The sequence below is a fragment of the Fringilla coelebs genome, assembly GCF_963513975.1.
Source record: "Fringilla coelebs genome assembly, chromosome: 4".
NCBI classification, from domain to species: Eukaryota; Metazoa; Chordata; class Aves; order Passeriformes; family Fringillidae; genus Fringilla; species Fringilla coelebs.
This window is the reverse complement of record NC_140032.1, coordinates 17393743-17410683: the sequence shown is the minus strand read 5'-3', so window position 1 is coordinate 17410683 and position 16941 is coordinate 17393743. Positions and strand designations below refer to the sequence as shown.

At 38.4% G+C, this 16941-nt stretch overlaps 1 protein-coding gene across 4 annotated transcripts in view; it reads left to right on the top strand.

Moving 5' to 3' along the window:
• The window catches only part of KCNIP4 (potassium voltage-gated channel interacting protein 4), a gene marked incomplete at both ends in the record, with an annotated part of 382966 nt that overhangs the window by 89492 nt on the left and 276533 nt on the right, over positions 1-16941 (top strand). Inside the window, one exon of one of the 4 annotated variants that reach the window (XM_084204695.1) lies at positions 12951-13038. The exons of the other annotated variants lie outside the window; for them this stretch is intronic. Within the exon in view, the coding sequence (XP_084060821.1) occupies positions 12951-13038 (88 nt within the window). Of the gene's footprint in view, positions 1-12950; positions 13039-16941 lie in introns of those variants that run through there. 4 annotated transcript variants of the gene reach the window in all.

Below are 16941 nucleotides of genomic sequence, written 5' to 3'. Positions count from 1 at the left end.
TACATAACAAGCTTGGGAAGTAATTCTGGGGTCACTCCTGATATACTGTCAGTTATGATACTCTGCTCCAGTAGCTTGTGACCATACTGTCATGTAATGGGAAACACTTCTTCTCTTATAGAGTCTTTTGTTGTCTTAATGTGCAGTTTTATCTAAGTTAAAACCCTCTTGAAAAGGGTGAGAGGGGGAAGAAAAGCTGATGCAGTTGTCTCATACAGCAAAATACAGGCCTATACCATTGATAAAGTATTGTTTTTGTTTGCTGCAGATCTCATTGCTTTCATTTCTGGCCACAGAATTCAAATCAAAACCTGAATGGGGAGAAGTGCAGAGAAGGATGGTCTCCTGTCTCCCTTCCACTACAGGTCTGGGGCTGAACTTGGAGGTAGTGATGGGCAGGGTTGGCAGAGGGAGAGATAGGAAGGGCTTTACCTAAATTCAGCAGCAAGGATGACATTAGTAACAAATTGGTTTGAACAAGCTACACAAATTGTTTGGATTAAGAGGTCCAGGTCATTTCAGTGACAAATGAGAGTGGATATCCCAGAAAGTCCTTTTTCAGCTCTCTGTTTCCAATTTAACTTTTCTGGATTCAAATGCCAGGATTTCTACCTATGCATCTCACTCCTTCAGTTTCTACTTGTATGTACAAATGGTTGTGAAGCTGATGGTCTAATAATTGTTGGGATCTTGGAAGAAATAATCCTCTCCAGTTACAGCATAAGCAGAGGGGCTTTTTGTTGTTGCTCTTAGGCTGGGGATTTGTTTATTTCCGCAGAAGTTCCTGCATGAGACATCAGCAAACATTTTGGTTCTGTGTCTCAGAGCCAGTGGCCATGGCAGCAGTGGTTTGTGGTTGTGAGTCAAGATGACAACTGCAAACAAGCAGGACTTCAAACCTTCAAAAGCTCAGTTTGAGCTGATGGTCTTTTTAATAACTAATAGCACAGTAAAGACTAATGGTTTACAACCAAAGTGGAATTGTGTTGTGATGGCAGTTCAAACATTTGCCAGAGGAATTTCTGAAGCTCTGCTAAGTGCTTGTCCCAGCCATGCTTTTCTCATTGACACGTCTGTTCTCAGTGTAACCATGAATCTCTGCCACTTAGTCCTCAAATTTAGAAACTTTGCACATGATGTTTCCTGGTTAGTAAGATTTCACTGCAGTCTAATATTACTGGATCTTCTCCTACAAGTAAAGAAGAAAAATATCCAAACCACAAAACCTCCCAAAAATTGTCAAGTGTTTTTTATTCTATAGGCCACTTCTTTACACAGCTCTACTACACCAACTTTTTAAAAATTATTATTGCTTTTGGCACATCCCTGTACCATTAAACTCTACCACTAAACTTGCCCACTGAGTTATCAAAAAGAAAAAGGAAAAAAGAAAAAACCAGAAAATAATTTTTATCTCCTCTTCAAAATCATGGGGCATCTAATTCTTTTAATGCATCTTGTTATTACAATTTTGAACTATAGGAAGCTATTTAAACCCCCAAATAGAAGGAAAAATTTGTCTATTGTATGCATAAATGCAGGAAATAAGCCTTTTTGTTTTCCAGGTTTGATGGGACATTCAAATTGCAACAATGACAATAAAAACTTGTTTTTCCAAGGAGTTTGAGCCAAGAAATTTTTGGTAGGCCAAAATGTTATAGGATGACTATTGTTTTGACTCTGAGATTCAGAAAAAAGTTGTCCTTTTTTTTTTTTTTTTTTTTTGGCTAAATTATTACAGGAGCTATCCACTGCAATTTAATTGAAATTTAAAGCATTATCCTGATATGCACTTTCTGACAGCCAGGGCTGCCTAAATATATTTCTAGGCAAATTATTTCAAGGTTGTTTTTTCTAGCAGCCTCAGTCATGCAGCCCCAGCTGTTTTAAAAATCATCTGTTCTTCAATATGGATTATTCCTGCAGTCCTGGGTTTTGTTAGAAGTCTTTTGCACGTTTACAAGAAGTTATAATCATGTTTGACTTTGACCTCCCTCCCCAGCCTTAAGTGCAGATTAGAGCAAGTGTTTTGTATATAGAACAAAATAAAATCACTAGAAAAACACCAAAGGTTCAATGTTGCTTTCTAAAGGGTCCTTATAGTTTTTGCTGGAAAAATATCTTGGCATTAATAATTTGTTTGTTTATGCTTTTGTTTTCTGTAACATTTTTATTACAACTTTTATAATTTCTTTTTAAAAACTCAGTATCTGAATTTTCACCACCAAAATCTTTGTGCCATTTAAAATGATACCCTTCAAACCCAAGGGAAGTGGCAGGAGGAATTTTTGCACTTGATTTAAGCTAACAAAAGAAGATCATTAAAATTTGATCACCTTCCTTTTAAATAAAGCACTGCTGGAAAAGGAAAAGAAATTGCTCCTGGCAGACCAGATTTTTTTTTTTATTTTATTTTTGATATCACATGGTAATAACTGTGCACTAGATTATCCAGTAAAGGGCCTGAGAAATATAGGGCTTTTTTAACTCCTCTTTGGAGAAGAGAAATAAAGTAGTTCTGTGTTCCAACAGATGAGAGTGGTTCAGAAAGTTCACATTCTGGAAAAAAAACCAGGATGGGAGGTTCAGGATGAGGCAGAGGAAGTGCCCAGCCCAACAATTTACCTTTAAGAACTAAGGACTGGTACAAAAACTGTCTGGTTTTCCCCATTCATGTTAACAACTTTTCCCCATGTCACCTTAACTACTTCAGTCATAGCCATGTCTTGCATGAATTAAAGTGAATATTGATTTGCTTTTTGTCTATAGGCAGGTATGTGCATTTTGGTGACCTGTGTGAACTACAAGTTGACAATGGGTGAAGTTCTGGGAAATCATTCTTACACTGCTGAGCAAGTTCAGAAGTTGGCATTGCTCTTAAATGATGATCATGAGACCAACTTTTGTTGAAAAGTCACAGGCAGGAAAGCAAACTGCAAACAGATTCATACTGTAAGAGAAAGTTTTATGCATGAAATCTTTCTATGAACAAGAGAGGGAATATGCTTAACCTGATCAATATGTTTACAAAGCCATGAACTTATTTTTAGCTTATTTAAAATATTAATAGTGTAAATATAATTTAAAAATATTGCAGTAATTTTAACAGCTCATATGGATATGAGATATCATAGTGTGGCAACTTAATGACTAGAGACATTCAGGAAAAATTTGGCTTGAATATCATCTTCCCCAAGACAGTATTGTAATCTTCCCTGAGACTGTAGGACGATTTGAAATAAGCTGTCCTCATATTGATACTATTCTGCTTTTATAGATCACTTGCAAGGCAGTCACACAAACCACTCATGGCTTTTTCCCCCTGGTGGTTTTTTTCCTTGAAAGATGAAATGGTCCAAAGAAGCCAAAGCAATATCTACTATAATAGTGAGGAAATCCTATGATTGGTTTCAGATTAATGTTTTGCCTTCAGGAAAAATCAACATGTTAAAACTCCCACTACCCATGTATTTTATTATTTTAATTTGTTCTTTCATTGGGTGGAAAACCAAAGAGATAAGGTACTAAAATGTGACCTATCCATGTTATCTCTGAAGGCATTATATAAAGGAGTCTAGATAATGATAAGGTAAAATAACGTAGGGTAAAATGTGATTACTCAATCAAAAGGACCTTGAGGTTGAGAGTGGAATTACCTAAAAGAAAGGATTGAAAACTGTATGACATACCATAAATACTTGAACAAATTTGCTAAGGGCATAAGATGCTTATACCTGACAAGTTAGCTGTGTATTGGATATCGTGAGGGATGGTTGGGAGTTTTTGTGGGGTTTTTCCCCCTCCCCTCAGTCTTGTTCTTTGGACACAAGATACATTTAATAGCTTTTTTTTTTTTCCCCCGACTGAAGAGCTTATCTCTTCCATTTTTAATACACTTCCTACAGTAAAGATAGCTGTTCTGTTCTGATGGGGAGAAGTTTGATGTCATAATTCCTGTAATATAAAGCATGATTTCTATTTGGTGACTGAAGTCTATATTGAGGCACAGACCAGATGATATGAACTAGGAAATTTCTGCAGGGCTTAAATAGAAGTAGTATTCATATCCACCATATAAGACCCTATAAAGTTTCAAGTTTACCATTGTTCTTCTAGTGTACAGATGTTGTCTTCTTCTAGTAATATTTCTTCTCCTCACAGTGAGAGATACGAAATGGGGTATTCCTCTGTATTTTTATATTCCTGAGTATCAGTGTTGATTATATAATGTATGTGTGTATTATATCAAAACTATTATCTTTGTACTGATCTGTAGAGTTTGGAGTCTCATTACCAGCCTTTTACTTATCTTCTTGTTCTAGGCTTCAGAGTCAGATATGTATTTACAGGCAATTGATGAAGTTAATTCTTTACTCACCTTAACCATATGCAGGTTATTATCATTGTCACTGACTTGTAACTTAGAGTAGGTGAGTTCATAATCACACTGCTTCCCTTCCTTAGGCTATAGAGCTGAAAAATGGTTTATGTTTATGCTTAAGGCCTTCATTGGATCACATCTTAGGGTGTTGTCTCTAGGAGACTGCAATCATTTCATGTACAGTTTCTACAGTTTCCTGAGGTCTCATGCACATGGTCCCAACTACCTGCCTTACCACTAAGTGTTCCCACCTGGGAGCCAAAAATTGTCTTTCACCAATGCCTTAGGGTCACATGTGAGACTGAATTCCCTGGTTGCTCTGTTTTCCTACTTTTAATCTTGAAGATTTACTTTGACTCTGCCTCTTTTTATCACTGGTTCCTAAGGACTGATTTTAAATGGTATGAAAAGGGCAGATGAGGGAGGTTTGCCCAAAGCCACAGGTAGTTGTGGCCATACTTGCCAGAGAAATGGCCATATGGTTGCAGAAAAACATGTGGTAGAAGGTAGGGAAATAAATGATTCTAAATAGATGCTGAATAAGGCCTGCAAAATCTACCCACTGTATGCAGTGTGCAACTTCAGGACCCCAACACAGACTCAGATGTTTCCTTTACAGGTCCAGCAATGCTAAATGAGTGTAATACCCTGTGATTCCTATCCCTGATGACTACTTCCCGCTTGAAGCACACAGTGGGTAGCTTCTTCAGGCTTAATCTGTATCATGAAGCCTAGATGAACTTCCATTTGCTTGGAAATGATAATAAAATGGTTTTTCCAATGTATTTTTTTTTGCCTGTAGTGAAAGTAAGAGTGCAGAGTAGAAAAATTATTATGTAGTTTAGAGTGGTAGAGTTTTGAGCGCTTATAAACCTTTCTTATTACTCATGAGCAAGGTTCAGCTCAGGTTTATCAAACCATAGATATGATCAGATCAATTCTATTTAAAATGGTTTTCCTCTATGTCAGAGTAAAATTTATATACTTTGTGTGACAGCTCATCAGCTGTATTATGTGGGAAGAAGATCTAGGGGTCCTTATTACAATGACAACTCTTCTGGAAAATCTGGAGTCGACTGGTAACTGGTGATGTTCCCTACAGAGCATTACTGAAGGATTCCACAGGAATGCTGATAAAGTGTTTTTCTTCTCAATGACTGCAGGACCCTGGCAGGAGGGAAAACAGACCACAGACCTAGCAGTGTGGTAATTTAACTTGCTCTCAACACTGGTGCTTCATATTTAATAATTAACATAATCAAATTTTGGATGAAGGAGAACTGTTGCAAAATTGCTTCAACCAAGATGTAGGCTTTGAAGAAATGTTTGGACTTTGGTATCTCCCTTCTGTCTTTCTCCTCCCTGAGCTAGTAGCTGCAGTATATTCACTCAAATACATTGCAATTAATGCCAGATTAAGGATGTGAAAACTTAAGGATATGTACTTTTCAATCTTAAATTTTAGAGCATTTTAATTAGAGCATCAAGCCATAACTGGCATAAAAGGGGAAAGAAAATGCTTGAAAACTATGGGGGAGCCCTTGACTTAGAAGAAGAAATCTGGGTTTTGACCATTTATGGGAAATCCTAGGGGCGTATAAGTTGCAATAAGTTGCAACAGATAGTTATTTAAGCTATGAAGTCTACCTTTTTAAAACTATATATATATTTCAGGTAAGTATATATAAATACATAGGTACATCTATGCAGTGAAAACAAGCTTCCTCAGAATACATTTACTCACTGGCCCAAGCTGTAGTAGTTATTGTACTTATAGAATTCTCATGGCTGATTTGGTGCAGTGCTTATTCTATTGCCTTAAGAATGCTGCATACCCAGTATTGTCTGGTTTGCAGCCAATTTCTGATACTTCCCTCTTTAACAGGTTAATGTAGGTTTTGGGGTCAAAACACAACCTTCACGCTATTTTTATTTTGTATGGACATGATATGGATATGTTTTACTTATATCAAATCTCAAAGATTTATGGAACTTATATACTATTACATCTATGGTTTCTGTAACAGGAAAGATGATTCCTTCTGGGTTTTTTTGTTCAGATTTCTCTTCCATTAAGTATAGATATAAATATATGCAGAGTCTGATACAATTAAATGAGTTGTAAGAACTTTTCTCTTGGAGGCAACCCCCAACTTTCCTGTCAATGGAACTAAGATAAGAATCCAAAGCCACCAAAAAAAAGCCAAAACAAACCACCCTCATATACTTGATATTAGTATGCCTCAATCATTTTTTTTATTTGAGAACACTCAGAAATAATATATTTTTAAGTTGAAATGTATGACCGTACATACAAAACAGGATCTGTATTATAAGGAAGATAATACTTTAGTTTATTGATAACACTGCCCTGCAATTTTGCATACAGGCATTCAATATATATTGAACATTAAAAGTTAGTACTCTGGCATCTGCAGTGAGAATTTTACAGTGCATGCACAGAAGTTAATGTGCAACATGAAAACTGCATTATGCCATTTTATGTTCCAGCAGGTAAATCCCAGTCTTGTTGATTCTCCAGCACAAAGCACGGGCTGGCTGTAGGAGGTCAGGCTGGGCAGTTGCTCATGTTTGACACTGCAGCTTTTGGGAGTGATGAATATTTAATTAGGCAAGTGTGGACCGTGGGGGAGGTTGAGGCAGCTGTAGCTCCTGGTTGACTGTCTGCAGTATCATCTTAGAGAGTTGTGTGAAAATGAATCCTTGGGGTAAGCTTCAAGGACACTGAGTAGGTAAAAAAAGGCATTCTGAGAGCAGCTAGCTCAGGGAAGGTGGGAATAATAGAGACAAATCCTTTAAGTATTTCTGTTATACTGGCCAAAGATTCTGGTGAGTTAAGCCAACATGTTTTATTAGTTTACATAAATGTATTAGAAAATTCAGTTTGAACATATAGAGTCTGGGACTATAACAGCAATGAAAGTAATTTATTTTATGCAGGTATTAGGTATCAGAATAGAGCACATGTATAATTTGTTGATATTATGCAAACAGTGTGAAGTAGCAGTCATTTCTCTGTAGTCCTATTTTAAACACAGCAACAGAGCTGTTTGAAGATATTATTCTTAGCAAGCTTTCAGGAGAAATTAAAGACTAAAAACAAAAGCAGGAAGACTGTATTAATTTTCAGTAGCATAGGCCAGGATAAAGATTTCTTACTATTTTGTCTTCCACATTTAAAAGCATTGCATACAGTTTGGATAAGTAACAGTTGGGCTAATAGGAAGGTTTTAATTCTGATATGAAGAGTATAAAAAAAATTAAAGAAGGTCTGTAATCGTAACCAGGGACATTGGCAGTCCCCTCACTCTCTGTCCTGGGCTCTGTGGAAGTTATTGTTGCTACAAGACAGAACCAGATCATATCCACATCCCATGTAGACATACATTTTAATATGGAATGCATGGAGCAAGTTTCATGTTCCTTGTTGTCACTATAACATTCAGGACAGACAATAAAGAACAATAACCATTTTAATCTAAGTAAATTTAGCTAGCATGTTACTGCTAATCAGTTAGGAAGGGAACATATGCCTGCATCTCTGCTTCCCCAGCTCATCTTCTATCATACAACCATCTCTGGTCCGTGTTAATATCCAAGACTAAATTTGAGCAAATGACGTGCAAGAGAATTTTTGTTGCTATTCACTGGCTGTGGCTAAAAGTGGTAGCTGATATTTTCATGGACATCATGAATAATTTGGAATTACTTCTGTGGTTTCCAGTGACTTCTGTGATGAATGACTCTCATCTTGCTGCATCCACTTGAATAATGATGGCGAACTTGGGACACCTCAGTGCACAATGCTGTCAAGTCGAGAAGCATAAGTCCACAGAAGAGCTATTAAAATAAATACAGTAGGGACTGTGATTTAAGAGGACCCTTACTTTTATGACAGGCAAGGAGCAACTGAAGAGAGATCTGATGATGGTCATCTACTTGTGGCAGCTGTTTATTATGCTCTATCGTAAACATCTTGCTGTTACCTTGTGCTCTCCCATCTGTTTGTTTCTGCCCATCTGTTATTGCTTGCCATATGCTTAGGTTGTAAATATCACTGTTGTTTGAAATAAAAAGGTTAATAATCCTTTGATTAAAAAAAAAATCCAGTTATTGAATTCAGTATTTGCAGTAAGGAAAAAAAAAAGCTCTTACAAGCCTCAGGAGTCAACATTGAGGAAACTCTGTACAGGTTTTCTGTGCTCCTGGAAAACTTCCTGTGGTTACCCTTTCTGATGAGGGTGAAGCATTTAATTGAGTTGATTTTTGTTGTAAGATTTCAATTTGCTTTTGGTCGATAGCAAGGGCAAGTTCAGGAGGAAATTTTGTTTTTTGAAGTCAGAGGATTGTGTGCAAATGAAAGAGGTTTACGAGACAAATTGCCTACAAGAAGCCAATCAGCTTGTGCTCTGTGTTTGTCACTTCAGCTTCTGCTGGAGATTTTATTCCCAGACTAGCAAATTTATATTTGGCATGCACTGTCATCCTTATTCTATGGGTTTCTTCTCATCAAATATTTGTGATGGCTTTTATTTTTCTCTCCCTAAACTCTTATATGTGCTTTTGGCATTTGAGTCTTTGCCATTGTTACTTAATATGACAAGAGCCACATTTAATTCCTTTTGGGATGTTTTAATAGATGTTTTTTCTATCTTTTTTATTAAACAAAATCTGTATTTAGTAACTTTTTCTCTCTCAAAACATAACTGTAATGCTAGCTAATTCACCATTTTATACCAGTCTGTTGCAGTGGTCAGTTCTGAGATATGCAATGCTTTTGGGGTTTCTGTTTTTTTCTTTTTTGAGAGAAGACTCATCCACATTATCCCAGCAACCTAAGCAATCTAAAAAAATCATTGATTTTCTTTAATTATTTTAGAATGTGTTTTCCTGTTGCTGTTAATGCATTTCTCTTTTGGTTTTGTTTAGGTTTTTTTTAATAGTGAAATACTATTCCTACACAGGAAGAAGTAAAGCAATACTGATACATACCTGCCAGTAATGACCATCTCTGAACTACAATATTGGTGTAGTTTTTTCTTTTGTAGTGTTAGACTAAAACTATATCAGTGTGTACCCTCCTCTAAGGATGATTAAGTTGCACTTCAGTTGACAACAGGTGGACCTGTGGCATAGACCTGTGATGCTGAGACCCTAATTGAAGTTGTAAAAATGCATGTGGAATTTCATCTTTGGACTGAATAGAATTTAATTTCATACATTTTTGGTTTTGCATTGCTTTCTTGCCATGGTGACAAAGATTTTTAAGATTTGTCTTGTAGCTTTGTGTATATATCCTCCCAGGAAGAAAATATTTTATTATAATCAATTAATTTGTCCTGACTGCACTATAGTATGCTTTGTACATTCAGGGAAATGTTTCCATTTTGCTTTTAAGCTTGACTGCAGCTGTTGACAGTCTTTTACAAAAACTGCATATGTTTCCTTCCTAGTCATTTCATTCTTGCCAAGCACTTCAAAACAAAGTAATTTTGTATTTTATGTTATTCTAGGAGCCCATGAGCTGGGCTTGGTGAAATTATTTGAAAATCCAGTTTACTTTTTACTTTTACTTTTTCCTTCCATTTTTCTCCCTCATGTCAGAAAAGAACTTCTGTTATGTATGCATGTGTTTTATTCTTCCTCCATTTTACTTAAATAGTGTTTTTTCTAAGTACCTGGTTCCAAAGTCAGAATTTCTAGGAACTGATGCAGTCTCTTCTGACTATAAGAGGATCTTTTTTTCAGAGGGCTTTAGTTCAGGATTATGGATTGTAAATTATTAGGGATGGACCTAGTTTGTAGATATAAAAAGTATTTTTTTACCTCAGTGCAAAAAGACTGGTTCTGTCTGAGGACCTTAGTGTGTCCTGTCAATTAAAAAAAGATAAAAAAGGTATATTACCAATACATAGAAGTTGATATTGTCCAACTGTCCTTCATATTATTTTACTATGCTTTTCAAAAGCACCATGGTGGTTTTATTACAGTTTTCTATTCCAACTTTCCTGCCCCCTTTTCTCTGATCTGCTCTCTTGATTTGGGGAATAAAACCCTTTAATCTTAGTCAGTCTTTCCTGCTGACCAGAGAAATATTGGGAGATAGATTTAGATCCAATGCTATCAAAATACTGCACTGATTGTTAAAAAAATATCTTGGTAAAACTAGTCAAAAATCTTTCATGAAATCTTCCTTAGGTAGCAATTACTGTTATTGCTGTATTGAAAACATATAGGCTTAGGAAACAGTGTCAAACAGTTTCAGAACTGGTACAGCTTTATTGGAGGGTTTTTTGGGTGGAGGAAGAGCAACACATGGTGTTGGTGATTCATGCTTATGGCTTTGGAAAACCAGTATTTCAATTGTTTAGGCTTCAGTTATTTTCAGTTCCTTATTTTGAAGTAACACTGCCAGTGAAAATTCTATAAAACAATTGGTGATGTCTAAGGATTAAAAAGGTCAGGGACTCCAGCTCAGAATCATTTGCATTGGCCTCTTCAGTCCTCTTCTAAAGAACAGATAGAGGCTTGTGCTTTCGGTATCTCTTCCCCTGTACCAGCTATTTAAGGAGTTTTCCTTTCAGAGACCAGAGGATTTCAGAAATTTGTAAGGCACACTGTCATCTCCAGTACCTCAGAATTTGATGGGTTTTGTTGGGGGCTGTTGGGTTTGGGGGTTTGGTTGGTAGGTTGGTTGGTTGGTGGGTTGGTGGGTTGGTTGGTTGGTTGGTTGGTTGGTAGGTTGGTTGGTTGGTTGGTTGGTTGGTTTGTAGGTTTTTGTGGGAGGTTTTTTGGGTTCGGGGGGTCTTTTTTTTTTTGACGGTTTTCTTTGGTCAAACTGTATTGTGTCTTTTCAGAAAAAACTGTGCCAAGAAATTAGTTTCTGCTTAAGATGAGTGGCTGTAGGAAGTAGGGCAAACATGAAATACTAGAATTTGCCCACATCCTTCTCAGACTAATCCCTGTGTTGGTGTAACCTGGGGGCTTCTGTGAGCTATTCCATTTTGGTTCTTTCCATTATCTGTGTAGCTTCACTGGAAGCATAAGTCAGCATGCTTGTGTTTCAGATAGCAGACACAGAAACTGTGTCATCTAACTGCAACTTTGATAATGCTTTGATGTGTTGTGTCTATAATGTATTTATCTCTACTCACTGCATAATATAGACAATAGCTTGAAGATATGCATTTGTGTTTATTGTAATTTTTTTAAAGGCATTCGCCAAAATGTTTTATGGTCAGTGCTGTCATGAAATTAGATCAGTTGATGATTTTCTTCTGTTAAGCTCTTCCTTAATGGGTTGTCTTTTTTTTTTTTCTTTTTTTAACTGTATTAGGCATTACATATTGCATCACCCTCTAATGCAATAGAGCTGTTCTCTATGAGGGAAGTACTCCAAGGGAAATGAAAACATATTCTTTGGGTTTTGTGGTCATGGGTGGAGACTACAGCAGTTAATTTTTATTAATAAGAAATAGTTCTCAGCAAGTTGGAAAACAATGGATTTATAATGGAATAGTAAAGAGTACAGGTAGCTTCCTGACAAGACTTTCTTGGAGACAATCTAACCTGTTTCCCAGCTGCTGCAGGTCAGGGGGCTGGAAAGCAGGGACAGCTTCCCGCACAGAGGAACCTGCAGGGTTTCTGCTTCCTTCTTCCCGCTGTACAAGTGTGCAGTGCCCTGGCGTTTGCATGACCTTCCAGCAGGCTACGGGGCCCGAGGCCGACGTGCAGAGTGCAGGTGAGGGGAGCCCCGCCCGCGCACACCTCGGTCACACCCCCGCAGCTCAGGCAGGGCCAGGACCGTCCCCTCAGCCGGGCTCTGCCCTAGGCCGGGCTCTGCTCTCGGTGGGCTCTGCCCTCGGCCGGGCTCGCCGCCGCCCAGCACCGCGGGCACGGAGCGGTACCCTGCCCCGGCCGGCTCCCACCTGCCCGCCCGCTGCTCGCGGGAGGAGCGCTGAGCGGAGCGGCTCCCGGGGGCGGTGCGGTGCTGTGCGGTGCTGTGCTGTGCGGTGCTGTGCCGTGCCGTGCTGTGCGGTGCCGTGCCGTGCTGTGCTGTGCCGTGCCGTGCCGTGCTGTGCGGTGCTGTGCTGTGCTGCCTGCGTGGGGCGGGCACCGGCACCGCCCCGCCCGCCGGGCTGCGCGCCCGCGGAGCCGCCCGCGGCCAGCGCCTGCCGCGGGTCCGGCCGCGGCGGGGGCGCCGGGGGCCGCGCCAGTGCCTGCACCGCGCCGTGTCCTGCCGTGCCGTGCCGTGCCGTGCCCAGCCGTGTCGAGCCCCAGCCGTGCCGTGCCGTGCCGTGCCGTGTCCTGCCCAGCCGAGCCGTGCCGCACCGCGCTGTGCCGTGGCAGCGCCCGCTGCACGCACCGCCGGCCGCCGCGGGCTCCCTTGCGCAGGCACCCGAGGTAGATCGGCGGAGTGTGCTCGGCCGTGAGGAGGCGGCGAGGCCGTGGGAGGCTCCGGACTGCCCCAGAAGTTTGCTGGCAGAAACTGTTCCCTTTATTGGCAAAGTCGTCAGGCTCTCCTCAGAGGAATACCCCGTTGCCTAAGATGAGTGGCTGTAGGAAGCGGTGTAAGCGGGAAATAATGAAATTTGCCCAGTACCTTCTCAGGCTAATCACAGGTTCTCTTCACACAGGTAATGACTGTTTTTCTCTGTAGTCGAGCTGTTCAGCATGATAACGAGAGAATTGCCTAAGGATAATACAGGGTTGTCATTGTTTTATATTATCATTCCTTTCATCCTATAAATAATAATAAAAGAAGATCTGTGAACTACTTTGTGGCTGAGCATAATGAAAACAGAGCATAATCTGATGTTACAGTGTTTAGACAGTCTGACGTTCTCTAAGCCTTTACACACACAAACCCAAATTGGGATGTGAGTGTACGTGGTTCCACCTGTCCACCTGTATGTGTTAACAGTACTGCAGAGAAGACACATTGGTCATAAAGGATGAATTTCATGTTTTTTATTTTCATTGTTTCTTGGACTAATATTCTTTGACAAGCACACTACATTCTCTTTCTCGGAGGCTTGGTTTTGCTTATCTAAAGATGTAAATCAGCTGCAATCTGTCAATGGGATGTTATGGTATCTTGTAGGAAATTGTGAATAACACTTGTGCTTTGCCCTTAAGGAATTTGAAACATAGTGGTTGTCATCTTTCCTTAAGTAATTTTTTTCTGTAACCTTGGACAAAGTGTGCAGTACCAGGGAAGGTTTCTAAGCTAGACTGAGCAGATGCTGTAGTTTTCTTATCCCTTTGGAAAATATACTTTTCTCACAGTTCAGCATTTTCTGTGTCTGTTCTCAACAGCTGACAAATATGATAACTTACATATGTCATTCTGTATTTATAAAATATAATTGTGCTGCTTTCTAGACTTCAGTTACTTTTTTTTCCCTTGCAGAGTTGCAAGTCCAGCGTCAGCAGATAATATCCAATTATGCTACCACAACTGTTGAGAATTAAAAGCCATTTATTTAAAGTAATCTGAAAGTTTCAGCTGGTTATTTTAATTTATTTGGTGGTGGTGGTGGTGTGCTGGCTATTTGTGTTTTTTGTTTTGGCACTGATGAAAGGATTTGAGAGCAAAGTTGACTCTTTAGCTATAATTGGAAGAATTGATGCATGCAATTAATCAGATTTGGGATTACAATGTTATAAAAGTCATAGCACAAACACTGACAATGCATACTTCATAGGATGCTTGTAACTTTTGGAAATCTGACAATGCTTTTTAATAACTTTGAGTGTCTGGTAGCAGAATTTCCCTGCCTTTATTTTCTCCATCATTCCTAGTCTGTCGTAATTTCTCTTTTGTGAACTGCATCAATTCAAATTTTTCTGAAAACACTGGTTTCTTGCTCCTGTGGGTTGCTATGGAAATTAAATAATATATGATGCAAGAAGAAAGATGTGTTAGAAATTCATAGCAGTACTCTTTTCACAAAGTCATCCAAGCTTTTCCTTTCCTATCTAGCGAATGATGCACACACTACTCTATTTTTCAGATTGACATTTGTGCTGCAACCTTTCTGAGCTCACAATTCAAAACCATTTCCAAGACTTGCTGTGGATACTGATTCATATGCTATCACTAAAAGAAGTTATTTTTTTTACAATTAAGCAGGATGTATTCAATGATAAAAAGCCAAGTGGAGTGGCCTCAGATGTGTTTCCTCAAAGGCAAGCAAGCAAGCAAGCAAAAAATCCCCACTCTTAGGAAGAGCTGAGATACTTCTCAGGAGATTTTCAGTTTGTTTTTGCTACAGGTAATGGTATCTTACTATTCCTATTAAGTTAATAGACTTCATCATGTTCAAATGATGAGGCAAATGAGATCAGGATAATGTGATAATACCTGAAATGCCACGGGAGGTAGAGCTCCACTGTTAAGCTCTTGCATAGCCCAGTCCTACTCAATAACCTCAACTGTTGCAAACCAGTTACTGTTCTGCCTGAAAAGTCTAGTGCATAATTTATTCTGTTGATAATTAATGAAGATGAATGAGAAAGCCTAGTTGAAAGTGTTAGAAAGTTATACTTTATATATAATAAAGATACTGCTGTTTCTGTCTTGAGCATTCAAAAATTTAGCATAGTTATCAGAAACAAAGTGTGCTTATTTAACTTCTTAGAAGCCGGCACTCTCCTCACCCAAGTGGCCAATTAATTTCAAAGTGTAAATGTTTACTAAGAAGCACGATGGTAAATGTAATTTAATTTATATGTTGATATGGTTTGGCTTCTAGTTTCTTTTCCATGTGTTCCTTAATATTTAAATTATACTTATTAGTTTGGAACTAGACATTTTTGAGAGTACTTTCACTGAGTCTAATCCATCCCTTATTCCTGTATGGGTAGGCATGTTGAATATATACTTAATCTACACATTTGTGCAAGCTGTGCTGCAGCTGGTGTGATTACCTTGGTCAAAACAAAACAAAGTAATATAGGAGGGAGACAGGGTTTACTGGCTATGGGCCTGGCTAAGGAGACACTGTTGATTACTGGTTCTATAGTTTTTGTTTCATAACCATTTATAGCACTACAGACCTGTTCTGTGGTGAATCTAAATGTTTAAAATAAAAAAGGTCTCATATAGCTGTCTGTAATAATACATAAGCATGGACTTGTACTTCATAGTCCACTCAGCTGGAACCAATATTAATGAAACTACCCCCTTGCTTGAAGGTAAATGCTGTATAAATCTTTACAATGGGTTTAAGTGGCACTCTCTGCATGAATACATCCAGATCTCTCTCAGGTTTTTTTTTACAGCAAGTCACTATGATTGATAGCAAAATGTAGTGAAAAGAAATAGTCTTTTAAACAAAGTTTTCAATTTCCCATTATTTCTGTTATATAGTCAGTTGATGTGTTTCCACAAGGGAAACATATTCCATCATTGAAGATGGCAAACCAAATATCATACCAATCCCTACTTTGTTGTCTCCTGCCTCTTGACTTGCCAGCACCTGGTCTTTGAAACACTGTCATAAAATCTTGGCACTGCTCCTGAGAATGTTTTGGGTTTTGGATGCAACATGGATTTGTGTATTATAAATAACAAAATTAATCATTTTGAGATCAAGAAGTAGGTCACATTATTTTAAAATGGAGGAAGAGTGATTTCAGAGCAAGGCTATGAAATTTTTCTTAACTGTCACAACTGATGAAAGATTAAAGAGATGATAGAAGCAAAACCACCATTGAATTCAGTGGCAGATTTTCAAAATTACATCCCTTTCAGGCATGTTTTTATTAAATGTCTGATATGGCCTATTCATATGGGAGGCCAGGTTTTACAGGACAGATTCAAATTCCCAGTTAGCATATATGTGTACAGGGAATGAAGTGGAGAAAACTTAGCTGTGAAATTGTACTCTTTCCAACAAACTGAAGTTATTTCACTCTTCTAGGCTTTTGTTGATTAGGTTAGGGATTGATGTGGGGTATTTTGACTTCTTTAGATTTTTCTGGAGATTTTATTTGTTTCTTTGGTTTTGAATCTCAAGGTTGATAAAATTGGTGTAAAGTAGTATTTATCAAAGGCTTCATATTTTTCTTTGGTGAAAAAAAGCAAACCAGTTAGTGAGCACAGGTTGTACTTTCTGATGGCATGTTCTTTGATAAAACAGATTACCAAAGGTAGTCTCTAGTCCTTCATTTTGCCTTTTTTTTTTTGTTTCACAGAAATATTTTCTGGCCTACTGCCAAGAGGAATATATCATCTGAGCCTAGCTCTGAAGCTGTGGGAGGCCTCACAACTGTACTCCTCAAACTGTCCTATTTCATGTGCCTGTCACTGCCAAAAGTCTGAGACTGTTTAGGACAGTAGTTTATTCTGAATTCCTTCATGGGCTGCTCCTTGGTAAATCCAAGAGAAATCACCTTTTTTTGAATGCAGGTGACCAGATTCCCTTAACTTCTATGGTGCATAATATGAGAAGTAGAATAAATTAAAAGACAAAAATAATGCAAAATATCAAAATAATCTTAAAAATATGAGACAAAGAGAGCAGATAAAAAGA